The 22,561-nt window shown below is 37.8% G+C and overlaps 1 protein-coding gene across 1 annotated transcript; it reads right to left on the minus strand.

Annotated features, from left to right (window-relative positions):
- Nucleotides 1-857: 857 nt before the first annotated feature.
- Nucleotides 858-21,962, minus strand: LOC146470508 (putative ATP-dependent RNA helicase DDX56). Its single transcript, XM_085122567.1, has 26 exons — nt 21,890-21,962; nt 21,767-21,808; nt 21,223-21,299; nt 19,144-19,186; nt 18,305-18,388; nt 17,900-17,970; nt 17,372-17,444; nt 15,937-16,034; nt 15,015-15,066; nt 14,445-14,483; nt 13,427-13,491; nt 12,994-13,044; nt 12,816-12,869; nt 11,766-11,837; nt 11,506-11,597; nt 10,197-10,218; nt 10,002-10,051; nt 9,314-9,380; nt 8,709-8,812; nt 6,197-6,270; nt 6,038-6,068; nt 5,471-5,529; nt 4,128-4,233; nt 3,093-3,190; nt 1,447-1,509; nt 858-1,344 (listed from the first exon to the last, which is right to left on the minus strand). Exons 1-26 carry the CDS (start codon nt 21,953-21,955, stop codon nt 1,318-1,320), a joined length of 1,680 nt encoding a protein of 559 aa, XP_084978693.1. The 5' UTR covers nt 21,956-21,962; the 3' UTR covers nt 858-1,317.
- Nucleotides 21,963-22,561: the final 599 nt, after the last annotated feature.

Raw genomic sequence — 22,561 nt, forward strand, 5'->3', positions numbered from 1 at the left:
CCGTTAACGCAAAAATCCTGGTGCTAAATGTCTCTAATACTAAATATAAACCCGGGCAGAGGAACTGATTTATCGCGCTCAGTGGGGGAATGATTTTCTGTTTTGTGACCTTGTTGAACTTTTGTTGGAATTGTTGCCATTTTCTTTTTATCTCGTTCATGTTCTTTGACTTGATTATTTGATTGTAATCGCCGACCGGAAGCGACTTTAATAGAGAGATTTAACATCGCGTATACCAATCTCGTACCCAGAGTCTTCAGGCTTTTTGGTCAGCGGGGCAACGCCGGGAAGACTCTGGGGACATCGAATTTTATTACCGCAGGATTTATGCGGTAAAACAATGGAAACCGTTACGGAACAGCCAATCAAAAAAATGAAATTTTTTCGATGTCCCCAGAGTCTTCCCGGCGTTGCCCCGCTGACCAAAAAGCCTGAAGACTCTGGGTACGAGATTGCGCGTATACGAGAAACGCGAACGGCAAAAATGACCACGTGACCACGATTTTCCCGCCATTTTTCGCGGTTGCCAAAGTGAAAACAGGATGTACACATTTCGCGTTTGCCGTCTACGTGAAAACTACGTAAGTATTTCTTCCTTTTTTCTCACACCGTTGTAAGTAGTTAATTGGTGAAAACAAGTTTCCCAATAACTTTTTCAACAAGTCATACTAGGGCAAATTAAGTTTCATGTTTAAAAATCCTTCATAACTCACTCCTTACGTCACTTTTCTTCATGAACTCACCACAGCAAAAGCTAAACACACGCGAAGCTAAAGTCAAAAGGCTCACGCTATTTTACGTGAAACGGCAAGGTGACGTTTGCCATTTCACGTAAACGCGATGCTAAATCTCTCTATTATTGTAAAATTTAATGTCAATCACTTAGGGCAAAGTGACAGGGCTCGGAAATGGAAGATCATGTTCAACCAATAGAATTAGGTTTTGTTACAATACGTGAAAGCTATTATTGTAATCTTCGAGGAACGCGTGCTTGTGAGTCTAGCAAAAACGTTGTGAAATCCAGTGAAGGGAATACAAAATTTAAAACGATATCTTCAAGTGTGGTTTGATGCGTCTAGCGAACGGGAATTTATCGTGATCTCGGGACTTGTCAGTGGCGTTTGCAGCAATCGAGAGATTTCCAACAGTTTCAAGTTTCATTTCTGCTCTTAGCTTAGTCAAACATTTCCCCCATACTAACTCCCGTCATCGACCAAGACACGCTCTCGCATTTATGGGAGGTCTGGGAAGCGACGCATGTGATTATCAACCAGGCTCCAGGTCACACACGGAGGAGGGAGGCCTGGTAACGAGTAGTTAACTCTTCTTGCCTTTCGTATGCCCCTGAAAGAAAGAAAAGCTGTTGTTTAATTTTTCTCTTGAAAGGTAAAAGAGAGAGAAAAATCAACGAATAGAAAATTCATCAGTACAAAAGAGGGTCCACACCTTATTTCCCTTCTGCTGATGTTTTTGGTATTTGAAACTCTTCAAGGGATCCAGCTTGTGCTTCTAAGGGTAAAACGTCAAGATCAAAATGACAGGCCAAACTTACTTAGGAAAAAATCCTTACCATACAACAGATTTTCACGAAAAAGTAACAGTGGCCTTCAGCTGTACGTCAAATTCTGTCTCCTAGCAGCGGCTCAACCCAAAAATTCGAGTTGGCATATATAAGCGGGCATGCGTGGGCATTGCGAAAACATCCTGAGAGTAGCTTCACACGGTTTTTAATTTCTAATGTTCATATACACCGCCTTGTACTTGCCAAACTAGCAAGTTTGCTCATGACCTATGTTTGCTACGCGAAGACGCCAAAATCGTATTGCGCGGTTTCAAAACAATGTAGCTTTGCCGATGATCACTCTAGACGCCGGCCGAAAGGCGGGTTATGAACTCCAGAAGAAGGTACGATAGTAGCGAATTGACTACGTATAGCAAAACACTACCACTCAGTAAGGCCGAAGATTTGGTGGGGAGGGGAGGCGTAAAAGACACCTCACAATCGTTAGAAGAACAGATTTGTCGTCCACGCCCAGTTGTCAAAAGAACTGATAACTTTATCGCGCGGATAGGTCGCTATGCAGCGGATAAAATGTATTCGTTGCAGTACATTTTATCCGCTTGATAATATAACGATTTATTCACTGGATACAATTATCCGCTCTTTGAACAACAGGGGCCAGATCTCGAAACCTTCACTTTATGTCAGGACACTGGAAATAAGAGTGTGTTATTTTTTTCCCTATTTGAGCTCTGACTTTTTCTGCAGGAAAACTCGGCAAGAATAACTGTCCCAAGCGTTATTTCCTTTGTAAGTTTGTTATTAAGTATAGAGTGTTAACTTTCCAAAGGTGTTCTTTACAATTTATAAACTTCTCATCGTGTTTCAATTTGACCAGATCTAATCCAGAACTATATAAAAATCTAAAAGGAATTGTTCAAGCGTACTTCGTTTGACAAGTATCACATGATGCATGATAGACGTGTCCTTCACAGGTCGGTTCTGTCCAGGTTAAAACGGATTGAATAATCCGCAGAGTCATAGATTGATTGAGAAGTTGAAGAGTACAGAATAAAGAAAGGTTAAAGGAGAGAGTGTTGAGGCGGTTCTCTTCCCCCCAAGAAGCCCTCTAACACTACGCTCCGTGATTGGTTAGCAAACTTCCTGCCATTTTCTCAACCAGTGAGAAACAAAACCAATCGTAGCTCGCTGCCAAGCGTTTTCCCGCGCTTGGTGCCGGTTACATGTATTTGCTTCGAGTTCTGATTGGTTCATTGCCTTGTTTACGTTTGCTGTAATTGGCTAGAGTAATTACTTTGGTTTTGTTTTACGACGCTTACCTGAATACCGCCCTAAGACTATTCATAATAGGAAAATAGACTTCCTTGGCGAAATTTATGCGCGACATTATTGATACGCTGGTTCAACCGAAGTTAATTTCCAGGTCTTTTCACTTGCGATAGCTCCGCCGGCAATGCTGCTCCCGCCGGGCTGCAGTCAAATTTTCCCTCTTTTCCCATTTTCTCCAGTTTCTTTAGAAATAGAGCCCTCAAACTATCAGACGCGAAAAAAATGTCTTTTCAAAATTTACCTTGCCGTGTGGGTTGTGAGTGCTTTTCTGTGAGGATAGGTGCGGACGTCTTCTCTTTCGTGAGGATTTCGCCATGGAAGGTCGAAGAGTTACTGGAACTGAAATATAACACGAAAGGTAGGAACTGTAAGACACGAAAACGCAACATGGAAAAAAGTTTAAACTTTTCACTCAAACAGCGCGCGTGATTCTTACGTCTGAGCTCAACATCGACCCCAGGGTCCTCGTAAGACCCTGGGTGCTTACCATTTACGCAAACCACCCGGATGGAAATTTTCAGCATTAGGCTTGTCTTAATAACAGATGGATAACATGCAAAATGTATGAACATCAGCTGTAAATCCCAAAAGGAGAAATAAAAATGCACCACTTTGACCAGAAGCCCATAATTTAAGAAGTACTCCAAATGGAATGATGCGTACCATTTGATTTTCCAACTGGAATTTCCGGGTTTTCCATGTAAGTGGTAAGCACCTCCTGAGACACGCTGCGAAATACTCAACACTCGGTTTTCAATTTACACATGACACACTTGATTTCGTCTTCGCTGCACTTTTTCCGCGATACAGGGTTTACGCCGCCGCCATTTTGAATTTCGTGAGGACCTCGAACCGAGGTTGTTCTGAGCTGAAGTATGGCCGTTTATTATGCTGTGCACGGTGGTTCTAACTTCTGAGTCTGTGGGTGAAATCCTTATGTCCAACCATTCAAATAGAAGTTATTGAGTCCTACTTTCCTGTGGTGCTGTTTATTGCGTAGCGCAAGGTGAACCTAGCTCTTGGGTCTGAGGAGGAAATCCTTATGTGTGACCATTCAAATGGAAGCTGGTTTGCAGTACTTGTATGAAGTGCTGTTTATAACGCTGCAAAAGATGCTTCCTTCTTTTGCGTCTTGGGATAAAACCTCATGATTTGACAACTCAATCGAAAACTCTTAACGGTGCCATCTATCCCCATTACTCCACAAAATTACACTTGAAATTTTTGCTAAGATATGATTTTGGCTGCATTTGGACGGGAAAATTTTATTACTCACCAAGGTACTCAGGAACGTTTTTCAAGTGAGGCTGGATTCTTGTTGGATGAAGATCCTTATCATGTCTCAGCACTTGAAAGTCTCTTGGATTGTCTTCAAAGTAAGCCTAGGAAAAAGTGTCACAACGGGAGTCAAATAGCCGCCAAATTATACACGACACGCTGTCTCACACTCTGAAGCAACAAAAATCATGAGGAAGGAAAGGAAATATCAGTTACGCCCACAAGGAAAGCTGGAATGGTTTTCGTAACACAAAGGACGATAAGAAGGTGTTTTGCTGGCCTCGTTATTTCGTTCCCAATTTTCTTCTTGATCCGAAAACTATTAGAACGGGTCTGGGTACGAGGCAGCACTGCAAGCACACGCCGTTTTCGATCAGGGATAGTTGGAACCTAAAGCAGCGACGACGACGACGGAAACGAGAACGTCAGAAAACAATAAAACACTGGCTCTGCACGTGCGTTATAAACTTTGGTACATTTCTTTGTCGTCCTCTGCAAAACGACGACGTGAAATGACCACATTCAAGGTTTTATGGAGAACGTGAACACATGGTAATTAATTTTCTTTTTTCTTTCTGAACTTAAAAGCCGCCCTAGAAATCATCGCATATTTATTCAGAAAACGCGAACGCAATTTTTCATTCCCGTTTTCGTTGACGTCGTCGTCGTCGTCGTCTCTGCTTAAAGAAACACCTTGCGCGTGCGGGAGCGACTCTTTTCGTCTCCCAAACCGTGCATCGCAATTTCGTGGTGTAGTCGATCTTAAGGCCGTGGCCGTGTTCGTCCCCTTAGCTTGCCCAGAGCGAAAAAGGATTACTTTCATTTAAGAAAATCAACTTACCAGGGATCAAGAAAAAGTATCAAGGGGTCCTGACACCGCGCACAGTAATGAAATTTATGTACGCCGCATGTAAGGAACTCAATGATTTCAGTTTTTCCAAACTCAGTACATAATTTTCCATCCAGAATGACAATAAAACAATGTGTCATATGTTGTGATTTATCTTTCGAGTCTGTACATTAAATCCGACGGGTTAACATTCGTGCGAAAAGTCTTAGTCGTATAAACACTTCAATCAATTTCAATGACTTCATTTATCCCAGCAAGAAGAAACAGATAGCTCAATAAAACGAAGACACGAAGACATCATGTGAACATGTCTGGTTTGCTTACATCTTTTCGTCCTTTGTTAAAAAATATTACTGTTACCAATGGGACAGCAAACCACAACTGATCCCTTTGCCTACTCTTATTTACCAACTTGACAATGTTGTTCTCGATATCAAAGGTAGAATTCAATGTTTATCATTCTTGCAATTTCTAACACTTGAAAGACTCACCTTTAATTTCTCAGAATTTAATATTTCTGACTTGATTTCTTTTAGTCTTGCCTCTTTAACTGTAAAGGCAAAACAAATAATTATACGAAATGTTTGTTTTCTGCCTTTATGTCTTGTTGTGGAGTCTTGTAAAACAGCAAGCGTTAAAAAACAATGAAAGTCGTCCGTATACGCAGGCTGGTAGAATACACTAGTAAGCTTAGATGTCGTAATTAACTGCACCAAAGTGCAGACTTTAACTTAAGCAAACGAAATTCGCCAAGCGTCGCAAATTTTGGCGAAAACAAATACAAACCTGTACTAGAAACAAAACTTTCGCAAAAGCCCACCAACACTACGGTGATCTATCGAAAAAAAAATTCGCTGGAATTTAACAGCGTTGGGCGAACAATCGCGGATCCCAAAGAAATTTCCCGAACTATTTCACCGAAATTGGTCTTTTTCTAAGCGAAAATTCCCCTGATCAAAATGGAATTTCTGTTCCTCTCAATTCCATATAACGTTGAATTACAAAACAGTCTTCCCAGCAAGCTACCAGTAACTGAAGACGTTTGTCGGTGGACTGACCTGCCGATTTTGTTACCGCTCTGAGTGCGTCCTGAAGGAAACAGACAAGAAAATCACGGTTAATGCATAAATAACACAAAATGCCATATAATGGCTGAGTATATATTTTAAAAGAGAGCAAGCAAGAGGAGATTTACTGTAACTTGGCTATTTTGATACCTGTGCTCGATATCTGAATCCTTCAATCTCCTCCATTTTGAATTGATATGGTTTAAAAATCTCTTTCTTTTCTCCTGAAATGTTCAAACGTATTACATGTATCACAATGAGAACAGAAAATTATGTTAGTTAACAATTATTCCACGAACGCGCGTTGGATATGAGATGATAGATAGCCAACGATACGCGCCGATTTGGCTTTAATGATCTCATATCCAACAAGCGTGAGTGGGATAATTGTTTTATTAAAAACAATCAAAAAATCTTTCTAGATCTTGCTGATTTCGCTTTGCAAGAACAACAAGAAGACAGTCTAATAAGTGGTCGCTATTTCTCGGGCATGGTATAATGGCTCATATACCATGGTCGCTATGCCAATCAAATCACTGGAATTGCATTTTACAATGATCTAGTTTTTAGTAATCATTACTATTTACGTAACTTGTTTCCTTCCAAAAAAAGGTGGACACTGATTGTGCTATGCGCACTTCGTATTTTGTATGGACAATAAACAAGCCTTGAAACGTTTCTATAAACCTATGGTGGCAAACATTGTCACCGACCAACTTCGTTTCCTTCAGAATAAAAAGAATAACAGCTTCCTGGACGGAATGCTAGATAATTGCCGGTTGCCTTTGTTATTTGGTAATCTGCTAGACGCTGCGGGCTCCATTCATTCAGCTATCTTACACTAACCTAGACAAATTTGAAAAAGGCGTTTTCACAAACGTTTATCGTCTAAGCTGTATTTTTCGTATCGTTTGTGCCGTCCACACTTAAACGCTCCTTCGCTCCCAAAACGCTAACAACAGGGTCGAGCGTGCGCAGATTACCACTGTAAAGGCCTGGCTAAATTAGGAAACATTGTTGCGGAAACATTGTTTCTTGTTATGTTTTCGTGGTGGCTAAATTAGCGGGAAGCAAACCAAATGTTTTGCTGCCCCGGTGGCTAAACGAGGAAACATTGTTTCGAAAAACAGAGGGTCACGCATGCGCATAATAATAAACTGACTTTGTTGCTAGGAAACATTTTTAATGAGCAGCACTGGAAACTAGTCAACATTGCTTTCATGGTGGCTAAACTGGGAAACATATGTTTCGGAGGCACAATTTGTGTCCGGGTAGCAAAAATGTTTTTGACCTGAGGCAAAAACATTTTCTTGTTTCCGAGCAGCAAAATTGTTTCCGCAACATATGTTTCCCGCTCGGCTAAATTGGGAAACATTTGCCTCCGCAACAGTGTTTCCGTAACAATGTTTCCTAGTTTAACCAGGCCTTAACGTCTGTGTTTTCAAAAAGCCCTCTTTTCGCCCGCCAAACTTATATAAACACCTAGTCAGCGTTTTCAAAATTACCTTAACTGGAGACCATTTACAACAACAAGAGATCTGGGGCCCGTTCTCGAAAGTCCCGATAATTAACGGACCCGGAATGCTGTTGCTGTTTACATTCAAGATCAAGGTTTCAATAGTTTTACAGATAATATGATATACTATCAGTTAACAAAACAAATGGACTGGTTTGTTAGCTATGACCCGCGCTTTTAGCCTTCAGATTTTGATTTCGGGCCCGAAAAGTGACCGTTACTTTCGAGAAACGGGCCCCCGGATCCGTTCGCGGTGCTTAAAAACGTTGTTTTTGGTATGGACAGAAGGTTAAACAGAGCCGGAAAAAAGAAGTCTGAGTTTTTCAAATTTATCTGGGCCTTAGTATAAGACGTGCCTAGCATTTTTCAGGTCCCACCGTCTGTACCCCCGCTACCAGTGAAAACCTACAATTTAGCTGATTAACTGTGTGCATAGAAATGAAAAACTACGTTTGGAAAACTATTTAAAAGGACAAAATTTTTAAAACGCTCAAAACAAAAAGCTAAAATCAGAAACGAAAGATGTGATCTAATAAACGCTATAAAAGGCATTAATCCAGCCTGTAGAATAAATAACACACTCCTCATTGATTAGAAAAACACAGCTTTATAACTATGGCATTTGAAGTTAAAAAATTTGTCTTGGTTACCCGATAACGACCAACTATACTACCGCCAAGCTACCATGGCTTTTTAATGCATTTCCGGACACGCCCCCAAATATCTGACGTCACAATTCATTACCCGCAAGCAACTTACCAAGAGTACAACTAGGAGTGCCCAAAAGCTTAATGTACCTCTTTTTAAAACAGCCTCAGGACAAAGAACATTTTATTACAGAACTGTTGGACTTTGGAACAATTTAGACCCCCTTTTAAAATCAAGCCGTTCGGTTCAAGTTTTAAACGTATCTTAAAGAATAAGCTTTTGGACAATTTTGTAAATACTCCCTGAACTTCATTTATTTTTAGTATTTTTCTCGATTATAAAGTTTAGATAATGTTGTGAAAGTTTTCTTAAATTTGATTAATTTTGATTGTACAGTTATTAGTAACTTTAGTATTTAAATAATTGTTCCTGAAAAGCCCCATTGGGGAGGTAACAATAAAGTATGTATGCATGTTTAAGCAGACACGCATCAAGTACCTGTGAACTCTTTGGTAAGTTCTTCCTCGGCTTGTTTAAGCAGTTTGTGGTCATTTGCAGTCACAAAGGACAAAGCAGTCCCGACATTATCACCACGCGCTGTCCTGCAAAACGAAGATGTAAATACTTTCATCGGTTCAAGACCGACTATCATCGTAAACTGTCCCTTATGATAAAAAAAAAGTTCTGCGTAAAACCCTTCAGTTACTCAAGGAACATCACAGCAGCGTAATCAGAAGTCACTCGATATGACAAACTGTACCACTTTTCAAAAATGTACATCTTTGAACATGTGCCTTTGACGTTTGTTGGGAGAGCGCGCTTAATATGGACACCCAGATAACATGGACACTTTGGCGTGTCCCTTAAGTGTATATTTTAACCGGGTTCCACTGTAACTTGGTTTTGCGTCTGAGGTCTTAAAAAGAGTTATATTATAGTTACGTATAATGAACCTGTTTCTACGGAGTAAACGTGAACAAATAAATCTAACAAACGACACACAATCATTTATAGTAAACACTATTAATCTTTTAATCAAGCAGGACCGAAAACTAACTTCTGACTTGGCTTAACAACAAAACATGTAAAGCTCTATATCTTACCTTCCTACCCTGTGAATATAGGCATCAACAGTTGTGGGGAAATCAAAATTGATAACATTCTCAACTCCTAAAAAAGAGACGATAAATAAATTCCTCTCACACACACTGTATGAAGATGCTGAGTGTTATGAACGCACATGTTTAGTATTACACTTGCAGTGTACTGCAAATAAAGAGATTTTATTTTCTGTAGCAAAACGGAAATGCTGTGTGCATTTATTTACTCCCTAGCTACATGTACCTCAAGATGGGTTGATCGTTGTCAACAATTTAGTCTTCATGAGTACATGTGCTGTTCAGTATGCATTGCCGTTTCCATCTTGCTGCAGTAACAAATAATCCTTCTGGCCCAGTTGTTCAGAGCCCGATTAATAAGCTAATCCTGGAGTTAACGTGAACTTTCATTCGAGTTTAATTATAAATCAATAAAGATTCTTCCAAAGGATTTTTGTCCTTCAGCATTGCCTTAGACTTTTCTTTACCTTTAGCTTGACGTTAGCCTTCAAACTCATTCTTAACGAGCGAGATGAAAACCTCGATTAACTTTTAATCGTGGATTAGCGTTAATCGGCTTTCGAACTACCTGGCCCAGGAATTTAAAGAGGAACTTTTTATGAAAATTTTATTTAGATATTGAAAATCATCAACCTGAAATATTCATGACCTGTATTAGTGGCTGGAAACAAACCTTGGAAATCCACTCCTCTTGATACTCCATATTCTTTGTCTTTCTTTTTCCTAAGGGAAAATTTAGGTTGTTATTGTTGTTAGAGCTAAAACTTACATTTCCCGAAATCAGCAACTACAACACGGCGAAAGACAATGCATTTCAAATCGTCATCGTTCAAACTTTAGTACATGCACTGTTTAAAATCATACTTACTTTTTCGTTTTCTTAATATTTGCTGATAATTTGACGGTTAAGGAAACTTAGATTTAGTAATTAAAAGTAAAACCAGAATCTTGATTGGGGGTAAATGTTCCAATTAAATAATAAAGATAATATCCATTGCAATATGCGCTATGCGCTAATGCCACACATCGACATTCAAATCCTAACAGCACGCAGGATAGCTCCCACAATGTCTTGAGGCTCAGTGGTAGAGCATCCGAACTAGTAACCGGAAGGTCATAGATCCGACTCCGGTTGCGAGAACTCGGTTTTCTTTTCTCCGAGCCATCATTCACGATAATGATTATTTATCATTTGCACAAACAAAAAAGAAATTTCAGTTGGCTATCTACAGTGCAATGATCAGAAAATTTTCGCAAATTTCGGAATTTTTAGCATTCCTCGTTTTCCATTCGAAATGAAACTGAGGTCGGGAAATTTGTGCACTTGTAGATTCTCCAATTTCTAATCTCTAATCAAGGAGATCCGCGCGACATTGTAAAATAATGGTAAGCGTTATCTTTTTCTTTTTAATAGTATGCTGCTTTTCAATAACGCCTTGCCAATGTTATTCAAGCGTGAACCTATCGGTTTTCTTGCAAATGGTAAACAACTAATATTTGAGTAAACAATTCGGTTCCCTGCTCAGGAGAGGTCTGCGAGATAAGAGCGTAAGGCATGAATCTACAAGGGAGGGAGGGGGGTGGGGGCATGGTTCATCAGAAACGTTTCAACAGTGGATTTTGGTGGATGCTTCCTCTTATAAATTATGTGACTGCAAAGCCTGATTAAAAGGTACAAATAATTATGTAAATGAAGTTAGACTGGTTATGACGTGGAACTCCTGAAAACTACGCACCAAGCGAGATAGAGAAAGGAAGAGTAACCTGAAAGATTCTAATGAAATTTGCCAAAAGGTCACTTTATTGGAAGGTTCTTGATCAGATCAATTATTCTTTCAATTCTACTTATCACTTTGGTGGGTGAGGGGGTGCTTACAACAGTCCCAATGGCCTGACTCACATTGAAAAAATTATATCATTGTTTGCAAGGGAAAATAACTAATACATCCTTAGCGCTATCAGCTACAACTAGAGTTAATTATGTTATATTATAAGGTTAACAGTTTTGAATCATAGACTGAGCCCCTTACAAGTTTATCTATTTTGTCCATTTGTTCGTTTGTTTGTGGTTTGTTCATCCGTCTGTCCGTCCATTCATTTGTTTATACTTTCGGTTGGTAATTCGTTCCTTTGTTCTTTCATTATTCATTGATTTATAGATATGAAACAAAGGATACTAGATGATGAGGCAACGGCATCAAAAACACTTTCATCAGACGCTATGATGTAGTCATAGATGTCTCGATTGAACTCTTCCACGATGTGCAGTCTAAAATGCGCAAAAAAATGCAGCAACGATACATGTATATTTAATAAACATGTATGTAGTACACCACACAATCCTCACGTCACCCTGCCAATCCTTATTCAACTCTAATGAAAGAGTTCAAAATAAACACACACACGCCACAAAAATAAATATAAACCAAAATATTACCTGGAATTGTGTGGTAGTTCAGAATTTAGCACACAGGCTTTGATAGAAAACTGCTCAAGAAAGAGTTTGAGTCTGCAAAAAGAATAGAATTACCTTACAAATTATTAAAGTGCACCTAACCCCCAAATTTTTTTTCACTTAAAGAAATCTTAGCACCTGTTTGAAACACATTAAGCCTTTTCCCCCCTTTTTTTTTCAACCAAATCTTGACTTTTTAAAGGCTGTAAAAGTTACGAAATCTAGCCATCATCTCTCCCATGACCGAGCTAGTAAGGGGCATGGGTCTATTCCTTACATGATGTCACAAACTGCTTTGCGTGCATTTTCACAAAGACTTAATACAATGAAAATCAGTTTGTGACGTCAAGTAAGGAATAGAGCCATGTCCCTTACTAGCTCGGTCATGGGACAGATGATGGCTAGATTTTGTAACTTTTACAGCCTTTAAAAAGTCAAGATTTGGTTAAAAAAGGCGCCAAATAGTGCAATATGTTTCGAACAGGTTCAAAGATTTATTGAAGAGAAAAAAAAAATTGGGGGTTAAGTGCACTTTAAGAACGATTATATTTACAGTGTATATGTACATGTACATGTACCTGTAGTGTCTTTTTTAAAGACCGTCAAATAGGTTCTGGAAAATGATACTTCTGTTACTAGTAAGTTATTTTAATTCTGATATTTTTTGTTGAGGAATAAAAGTGAGATACTTTGTCCATTTGGCAACAACTCTGCAACTGTCAGCTTAAAGCACTCTCCAACCTTCAACTTGCTCAAGCAAAAAAACAAAAAAAAAAAAACAAAAACAAAACAAAAAAACATTCTTTTGAAACAGTAGACTAGGAATAGTTCTTAAAGATGATAAGACAGCAGCATGGTAAATATCATGCTGGGGTAACAGTATTCTTTCTGATGGAAACATGTAATGTATGTATTCAACTCATTTGAATTTTGAAATGCTTTATTCTGTCAGAAATTACAATGTACAATGTAGAACGTGAAAGTCTAATTGAACATACAACTTGAACTGTAACTCAAATACCTCACCATTACCTGTAACACCTATCAATCCCATTGACAAAAAGAATGGTTTTCCCTTGAACAAGTCTGAAATAAAAAGTGAAAAAAATATATAGGATAAAATATTTCTGACAATGAATTGAAATCATATCTTCAATGTATATTCATTTGATAGAGCTCTACATGTACCAAACAAAATTATTCCTCTTACCTTAACTTTAGAAGAGTGTATATTAAAAGGAACTTTTCATCCATTTCACATCTAGAAATAAGAGTTCATACATTGTTGAAACACAGATAGAAGCAACTTTGCACAGTTTATTTTTATTATGTGTAGAACAATCTCCAAATATTATCCAAACACACCCTTCAGTCCAACCCATCGGACACTCTGCATGCACTTAGAACAGCGAGAGTCAAAAGTTCTAGAATGTAATCTTAACAGTTGTTGGGTGGTGGAGGAGGGGAGGGGGGTGGGAAGGGGGATCAGGCCACATCCTTTGCTCTTTTTCATTACCCCCTTCCTTTGGGTTCCTATGACTCTTCCTCCCTCAGCCACCCCTCCCCCACTCCGTGCATTCTTCAACCCATCCACCCCCTCCTAAAAATGTTAAAAAACTCAACCTCATTAGCAAGTAACTTACTTTATAAAATACTGTGTAAGTTTGTCATCAGATGGAAGTTGAGACTCTTGAAGCTTAAGGGTAACCTGTAAAACAAATGACATGAAAACCAAATAAACACCAGAACAAGCATCAGTAAGCTTGGTGATCATGCAGTCGATGAAAACTCATAATGGGAACCCTGGAATACAACTCACAAAACCCTCCTAAGTAAAGATGTATCCTCAGAATTGTCTCTAAATATGTTCTTCCAGAAAATATCCATACCCTCCCCACAAAAGTTTTTTGGGTTTGATCCCCCACCCCTTTGGAAAATCCAGTTTAGCTTTATACTTTTCTTCAAAATTTTGGTGTTTGAGATCCCCTGCCCCCCTCAGATTTCCAGTGACCTTCCATGTGGTGGGTAGTATATTTTCTACAACTGTGCAATAAAGAATAAAAATCAACAATAAATATTTTGAATGACGTACAATGACTCGCTCATCATTTTCAAATTCTAAAAAGTGAACAATTCACTATACTGAAGAAATGTCGTGGGAAATTTGAATGCTTGATCTACGAAATGCTTTTTATCCAGGAAAAGAAACCCAAACTGAACACTCAATCAGACTCAATAAAAGCAAAACTATTTAGTACCTAATTAACACTCAGTACATTCCACATTGCACATAGGTTTTAATCACGTGCAACGAGACTTCACACACATTCTAAATATACAAAGAACTTTTAACAATCTGACTTTTTAGAATTTGAAAATGATGAGCGAGTCATCGAAACGTCATTCAAATTTTATCATTGATTTTTATTCTTAAATGTTTATCGAAAGCGTCTGATATTAGAACTGTGCAATTGGTGGAATAATAATAGTCAATTGTTAAGAAAAATGTTTAAACAATTAGGAGGACCTTATGAATCTGGTGCCAGCACTCTTGGAGGAGATGAGTAAGGGAAATGCAATGGTGCCCCACTTAACGAAATTTACACTCATTCTGTTAATTATGATTAAAAAAATATACATGTTTATGTACAGTACACTCACTGGATTGTGAAGAACAAGCTTCTTTAAAGCTGTAACATCCTGTGGAAAGAGAAAAAATAATGCATTGAAGAATCTTCAAAACTTTTACCTCACATTAATTTTACAGCAACTTTGAAAATGTACAAGTAAATTTGTTATGCTGTTTATTAAAAATTTTAATGAAAAACTTTAACGTTGAAGGTTTTCCATGTTTTTCCCATTTGCACATTCTGTACTTAGTTATCTTAGAAAATACATGCAGAGTCTGTGTAATGTAGTTAACAAGTTCTTCAAAAAAAATCAATACATAAAATTCTGTTTAAATTATGCACTGACAGTAACTGGTGAAACCACACTATAATAGTTAATACAGGATGAACCACAAACCATGAATCTCTGGTTAACGTAGGGGTCACAGCATCAAATTAGTATGTATGAAAGGTCACGGGTTTCACTTCTTTCTAAAGCTCATTCAGAATTTTCTTGAGTTCTTAAGTTCATTACAAACATCTGCTGTTTACAGCAATAAAAGTACTTTCATTGAGTATAACTTAATATTAATATTAATTTTTTCCAATGTAAAACACACACCTCACTTAAAGTTGCAGACATCAAAAATGCTTGATAAATCTTTGGAAGATGACTGCAATAAAAGTTGTTACAGTACATTACACCTGTGGCTGTACCAATAATTCACAACTATTGTGACGTACAACAGCATACATGTACAATTCAAGTTAGAGATACATGACTTGTACACAATCAAAGATTGTAAGACAATCAAACCTTCACTCTTATTTGTTATTATTATTATTATTATTATTATTATTATTATTATTATTATTATTATTATTATTATTATTATTATTATTATTTTTATTTTTATTTTTATTTTTTATTTTTTTACCTTTTGTCTGTTCATTTCTCAAAGTAAAGTGAAAAGGTATAAAAGCAACACTACAACCAGGTACATATACAGTGTAAGTGGCCCACAAGGTTAAAGCTTAACCCCGTTTCTGTCACATGAAGCAACTGGGAGTATTGCTACTCCCCCCTGGATGGGATACTAGTCTATCAGAGGGTTGCCCCCAGTAGTATGCTGCTGGTACCCATTTACATGTATACACTTGGATGAAAAGAGACAATGTCAAACAATGTTTCTTATCTAAGGAAACAACACAGCAACCTTACCTAGCCTCAAACTTCTGACCCTTCATTCATCTGATTGAAATTCCAACTCACTAACCAATACACCACACATGACCACACCTCCTCACCTCTCAAGGTAAAGTGTATTTATTTACTTGTTGTTTGTACAGTCAATGGACTGTCAGTTACTGCATTTTTGTCGGTTTTTTTTTCAGGCGTGGACACAAGTCATGACCAAAATTACGCAACATAATTATACATGTAAGTGCAATCAGGTGATGTCAAGAACATTTTCAAACAAACCACTGAAAGATGTTAACTTTGAAATTGATAAATTCTATATGAATATTACAACTTACTGTACCTCAATAATGTCTTCAAATCAAGTTCATAGCCATACGAAAATACGAGATCAGCTTCATCAAACACCAGCATCTGAAGACTGACTTTAAGGTCAAGATTCTGAAATGTCAAGAAATGTAATAATTTGTTAAAACACCCTTTGATCGGCCCACATTAAACAAATCTGCATACCCTCAAGTCCCCAAAGTATACATACACCTCATAAAAGTAGCCCTGCAAACCCTTGGAGTAGCCTTAAGACTGAATTTTTGCCTGATTTTCTCTGCTCACATATGTAGTACTACTCAAAAGTAAGTTATCAGTTATAACTTGTTTCTTGCTATGTAAATCACCTCATGCCCTATGCAATTTACATTGTACAAGAATTACTGGAGCATAAACTAATTTTACGCAGGTGTTTAGAAACAAACTCGAACCTCAGATCTGCATTTAGGGAAGAAGTCTTTATTTTCTTGAATGTGTAAAGTCATGCTTGTCCTTAGTAGACTATGTGAATTGAATATGTGAGATTTACATCACTAAATTCACAAACAATTTATTAACATTAATTTGTCTTAATTTTCATTTTTGTTTACACAAGCAACTATAAGTTGAACACTGTTGAGTATGTCCTCAGCAATTGTATGTGAATTCATCGAATGGTGGAAAAAACCCAGAGGGGTAATGAATGTGTGTCAAGGTTTCTTACACACAAGCGAAAGGTAATCATGTAACATGAAGTAAACACGAATCTTAACTATAGCATTCAAGTAAGCAAACACATCATGCCTTTTATTAAACTGCCCAGGTTCAGATATATGATTACAGTCATGTACTTTCAAGTTGCACTTACTTACCTGTATCATGGCAATAGTAACTATTAATTATTATTCAAGGCAGTGTAAACTTTTGGATGCCCAGAACCAGTAAGCAAATGATGGTTGAGCGGCAAACCGTAGCCAACCTCACAAAGACTGAACCGTAACAACTAATCACTAACTTTATTATTATTATTATTATTATTATTATTATTATTATTATTATTATTATTATTATTATTATTATTATTATTATTATTATTATTATTATTGTTATCAAAAGCAAAGCATACATTACAAGTAAGGGCAAGTGAGTTCCTATAATTATGTACAGGTGTAATCAAGATTCAAGATATGACATTAGAAGCATCCTAATATTATAAACATAGCCTTTGCAGCTTGTATTTGAAAGCTATTTTGAAATCATTAATTACAAGTAGCAGGGAGGTAACGTATAATTTATTAGTACAAATACAATAGTGCATGAATAGCAGGGTGTATGAGTTGACTTTGGGTTGGCTGTTTGAAACAAAAAAACATTGGAAATATGCTATGTTCAGCTGCACATGTATGTAACCATGTGTATCATTTACTTTCTTAAACTACTATAACTTCAATACTGCTATGTGTAGCTCTTACTTTAGCTTGTACATGACCCAGCAGTACACTTGGTGTCCCAACTACAATATCTGGGCTCTCCATCAACAGAGACCTTGAATAAAGACCAAAATAAATCGAAAATTTATAAAATTACATCAAATAGTGCTTTTATTATTCTTTTCAATGCTCCGATTTGCATTGCATTTTGATATTTTTAAAATTAATCTACAAAATTATTCTGGCAAATATTTTCTGGGACAGATATGAAAATAGTGTTTGAAGCACACAATTGTGTTCTGGATATCTATAACCAGTCACCATAAGCTTGGTGGTGCCATCATTGCGAATTTTTGGAAGCCCTCCCACCCCTTCCCCCAAGCAGGGTTGATAGTCAGCTGTAGCCACTGAAATCATTTGGACTGTAGTATAACCTAGCAACATGACAACATTGCATGGGGATGGGGGAGTGGGGAGGTATTTCATGTTGAGTTTTGGTAATCGTCTCAACACTTTGGTCAGGATTGTACCTGTTGTAAACAACAGTTCTATAGCTGAGGGTTTTCTTACTTGGTACTTGAGAGATTTCCCTGGGCAACATCAGCAACCCTGACTTCACGAGAGCAATACAGTGATAATTCCTAGAAATACAAGATATTATAGACAAAACTTGACATTAATAATGTCAAGTCTAAGGTTTAGGTTGGTACCTGCAAAATCATATTTGTGCACTCAGAATTTGGAAAAATAATGTAAGATGTAACAGAATTTGAAAGGTTGTGATGTTGTTCAACCTTCCCAAAATCTAGCATTCGAGACTATACAGAGTTACAGTAGTTCAAGGCATAATCATCATTACTGTTTTTGATCTTACTACTTGATTACTAGTATTAAATAATAATTGAGTTACAATAATTTATTATTGAAATGAGTCAAGAAGGACCCCATGCAGCTGTCCACATAAAAATAATGTACCTTGATGTTTCTGTGAGCCTGCTTTGCAAGTTCTTTGGTGGGAACCAAAACAAGAGCTCTTACACCACCACTTGAAGAATTAGCCTACAAGGAATAAATACAAAGTATAAAATTGTCACAAGAAAAAAAGTGTCGAACCAAAATACAGTTAACTCTCTCATAGTGACCACTTCTCGTAAACGAACACCTCCTGTAAGCGACCACTTCATGAACAACCATTTTGCTTCTCAGTTAAATACTGTTTCAAGAGCTCTCTCGTAAGCAACCACCACTCAAATTTCTTAAGAGACCGTGACCACTTTTAACATGTAGGCTAGAAATTACACATATTCTTTTGTTTTCTGTTTCCGGTAAGCGATCACCAAACACAATCACGTATGACTGTTAGTAAATCATTACTCAGAAGTGACAAAAGTTCAATTTTTAATGATGCTACCCCGGACCGCTGATAGATAATAACAGTTTACAGACAGAGAAGATGGCTGTAATTAGATCTGTAAGTAAACGGAAATTGTTACAGTGATCTGTTCCTAAACGTTACACAAAGTTTCATCAGAAGAATGAATAGATATGAAAAAATCAAATAAATTAGTTTCTATTTGTCTAATTTTAGCTGCTAAGGTAATATTTTATGTAATTAATTAAATAAACCAATATTAAGCTTATTTCATTGATCTTTCCCGTAAGCAACCATCTCTTATAAGTGACCACTTTGACGTGCTCCAAGGGTGGTCGCTTACGAGAGAGTTGTCTGTATAATTACTTAACTAGCAAATAATTTTTAGCTATAGTATGACAAGTAAAAATTTTTTATTTATTTTTGAAATAATCTACCGTACCTGCTTATCTTGTAGTATTCTTTGGATCATTGGTATTGCATATCTAGATGTAATAATGTTAGAATTAACCATGGTCAAAAAGAAAACAGAGGAAGTTTTTCAGAGTGAAATAGAAAATAGTCCTTTAAAATACCAAAGATACAGCTGTAATTTATGGCACAACCTCTATCCCAAGGTTGATATACATGTATGATACTACTGATGCCATGCAACGAAGAGGGGAGGTAGCAGTGATACTAAAAACTTAGCACCTTAATATTGAAAGGTACATAAAATATAAAAAGTAAATTTATATATTTGTATAGCGCATAATTCCATGATGAGATGATCAAATGCACTTTACAGTATAAGGACACTCTCCAGATCAATATTAATATATTGGAGATGTTGGTTTTTGAGGAGAGGGGAAAACCTGAGTAGCCGGAGAAACACCTCTCAGAGCAAGGATAAGAACCAACAACAAACTCAACCCAAATATAATGCCGAGTCCAGGAATCAAACCCAGGCCACATGGTGAGAGACAAGTGCTCTCACCACTGCGCCATCCCTGCTCTCCCCAATATTGTGTCACCACGCCATCCTTACTCCCCTATTATTTTATAACTAGTGTATAAATAATTGTTATTCCCTTAACATATACGTACCAGTCCAAATTGTCATAAATCAATTTGAGAGAACTGTATACAGCAGAATGACAAGATGTTTCAAGCTTAACCCCAACAGTGACCAGAATCTAATTTCTCCTCATAATAATTATCAGTACTTGTTCAAACATGCAGGTATTAAAAATAATGGAAATGATCACCAAAGCTGAAATATCTAATTCTTCCAACTTAACCCATTACGCACCGTGCCGGCCAAAACCGGCCGCGATTTTGGGCGCATTTGCGCGCACTCCACGATTTGAGCCTACCTCCCCTAGAAGGGAATTTTTTGTCCCCTATTGTTCTCATTGTCTTCAGAAAGGACTGACCAATCAGAATCCACTTACTGCGCATATATTTTTAGGTCTTAGGGGGGCCCAGACAAAAAAGCTTTTTGCCTTTAGGAATTGGTGTCCGATTTCAATTTTTGTTGCCTCGTGGGCCGCGCAGCTAAATTTTTAGTCGCCGATTTTCGCTTTTTCCGAAAGAAAACACACCTTTTCGAAATGGTAAATCGAAAGAAGAACTGCTAAGGAATACTCAACAGTTTCGACAGCGAAAATCCGAGAAATAACGGCGAAGAAATTGCGCTTCGAGTACGAATTGTTGTTTTATCCAGGCGACGAGCGAGCGGACAGCTCAAATCATTGTTCAAGCCACGGACTTTCCGCGAAATTTTAGAGCACTTCTGGACATTCAACAGCCAAAAAATTACAGGTTTGATTGTGAATTTGTACTGAAATACTACTCTAATTGATCGATTCTTTGTACTCTGAATAGTTTTTGCGAAATATTTGAAAAACGTGCCCCGCACGGGTCGATAAATTCGCTTCGAATTGGACTTGTTCTTCCTTCAAATCGCTTGCGCGTCGCTCGTCTCGCATTTATAATTATACGCGTTTCTTTCTAAGGCGTAAACAAAGACTTTTCTGAATAAATTTTTAATTTAAAAAAGCTTTCTGTGTGTTTTTCTTTCTATTTTTATTGAGAAAACGTGACAACTGTGTAATCTTGCGTAAACAAACACATGCTCTTGAGACTGATCAAATTTCACCCACGTGACGCGCGGATCAAATTACATCGAAATTTCGGAAATTTTTACCCTCAAGTTTGTTTTTTGGAAAATTTTTAATTGGCAACTAGGGTATTTTATTCCATAATTAGTAATTTTAACTATCTTAGACCAAAGGGGTGTTGTTTTTTTTGCCCTGTAAGTTATGTTTTTTTACTGCACATGGGGTAGGAAATAACCACTTTGCCAATTTTGCTGACTTTTGGAAAACCTCTGGAAACGGCTGGTGCTTAATGGGTTAAACACCCTAAGAAACATCCTGGGAATAGTGTCAGAGAACATGCATATCAATATTGAGGCTTAAAGGGCAAAGACTACAAGTCACGTAAATTAAGTTACATTTAAAAATCTCCTCCTACTTACGCGGCTGTTTTTCCTGATCCAGTTTTGGCTCTTGCTAAAATATCTTTTCCTTCCAAAGCCAAAGGAATGGCTTTTTCCTGCCAAATAACATAGACTACCAGTAAAGCTAAATACACTATACGGCATTTTTAAGCTACATACATGTACATGGTAAAAGCTATGGTAAGGAATGTAAAATTTAAAGTATCACGACTACATGTAGTTCGAAATAACAAGATTAATACACAGTGTGTGATAAAGAAAAAAGCTAGTCAAGCTGTCGTTAAACAGTCGGCTTGTCATGAAAAAATATCTGAGAGCCTAAGGGAACGCAACACTGACATGTTTTATGCGCCATTCAGACACTAACTACAGGGAAGTTTGAGAGCCATGGATTCAGTGAAACTCCAGGTGGTGGTTCATTCGCCACAGTAGTGGACAAAACAAAGGCGAGTAAATGTTATACGCGTGAAGTGTGGCGTGTAAGGTAACGAGTGGTAGATGCTTCAATAAATATGTGCCCTGCATTCTTTAGAGTAGAACAGTGCGAATAAGCCTGACTTACCTGAATTGGCGACGGTTGGGACCAGTTCAATTTCGCTATCGCCTGACAAACGAAACCAAAAGACGGCATCAAGCACAAACTAAGCATTTTTTTATTTACATGGGTGACTAAAATAACTTTTACCTTCACCAGTCGATCGTCCAAACCCATTTCATGAAAAGAGCAATTTTCCATCATTTCGTCCGCCATGTTGTTTTTCCACAATCTCGTTCCCAGAGCCCACGTGTCTTTTGGTCAGCGCCAAGACTCCGTGTCTTGGCGCTGACCAAAAGACACGTGGGCTCTGGGAACGAGATTGGTTTTTCCCAATCTCGTACCCAGAGTCTTCAGGCTTTTTGGTCAGCGGGGCAACGCCGGGAAGACTCTGGGGACATCGAAAAAATTCAATTTTTTTGATTGGCTGTTCCGTAACGGTTTCCATTGTTTTACCGCAGAAATCCTGCGGTAATAAAATTCGATGTCCCCAGAGTCTTCCCGGCGTTGCCCCGCTGACCAAAAAGCCTGAAGACTCTGGGTACGAGATTGGGTTTTTCCACGTGAAACTAACGCGCATGACCACTTTGAGGTACCTTCCGCTGAAGTGAGATTCGCGGGCTCACACAATTGATTTCACCTGTCGCGAGGACGAACCTGATTTCCATTGGTTTTAAAAACCCGCATGGCAATTTTAAGTCCTGTTTATAATAACAAATAAGTTACATTTTCAAAACTCCTCTACTGAACAATATTGATTCGTAAGCCATGCGTGCGCAAATTCATTTCGAACACTGCATTAAAATAATTTTGAAGGAATCA

Source organism: Pavona decussata, unplaced genomic scaffold, assembly GCF_977016875.1.
Source record: "Pavona decussata unplaced genomic scaffold, jaPavDecu1.1 SCAFFOLD_114, whole genome shotgun sequence".
NCBI lineage: Eukaryota > Metazoa > Cnidaria > Anthozoa > Scleractinia > Agariciidae > Pavona > Pavona decussata.

Bases quoted from the DNA above. Each gene is read 5' to 3' on its own strand.
- LOC146470508 (XM_085122567.1), bottom strand. From the start codon at position 21,955: ATGGCGGACGAAATGATGGAAAATTGCTCTTTTCATGAAATGGGTTTG. The intron at 13,045-13,426 runs GTAAGTTACTTG...TCTTATTTCTAG, and splicing joins CTTACACAGTATTTTATAAA to ATGTGAAATGGATGAAAAGT. The intron at 11,838-12,815 runs GTAATGGTGAGG...TTCTTTTTGCAG, and splicing joins GGGATTGATAGGTGTTACAG to ACTCAAACTCTTTCTTGAGC.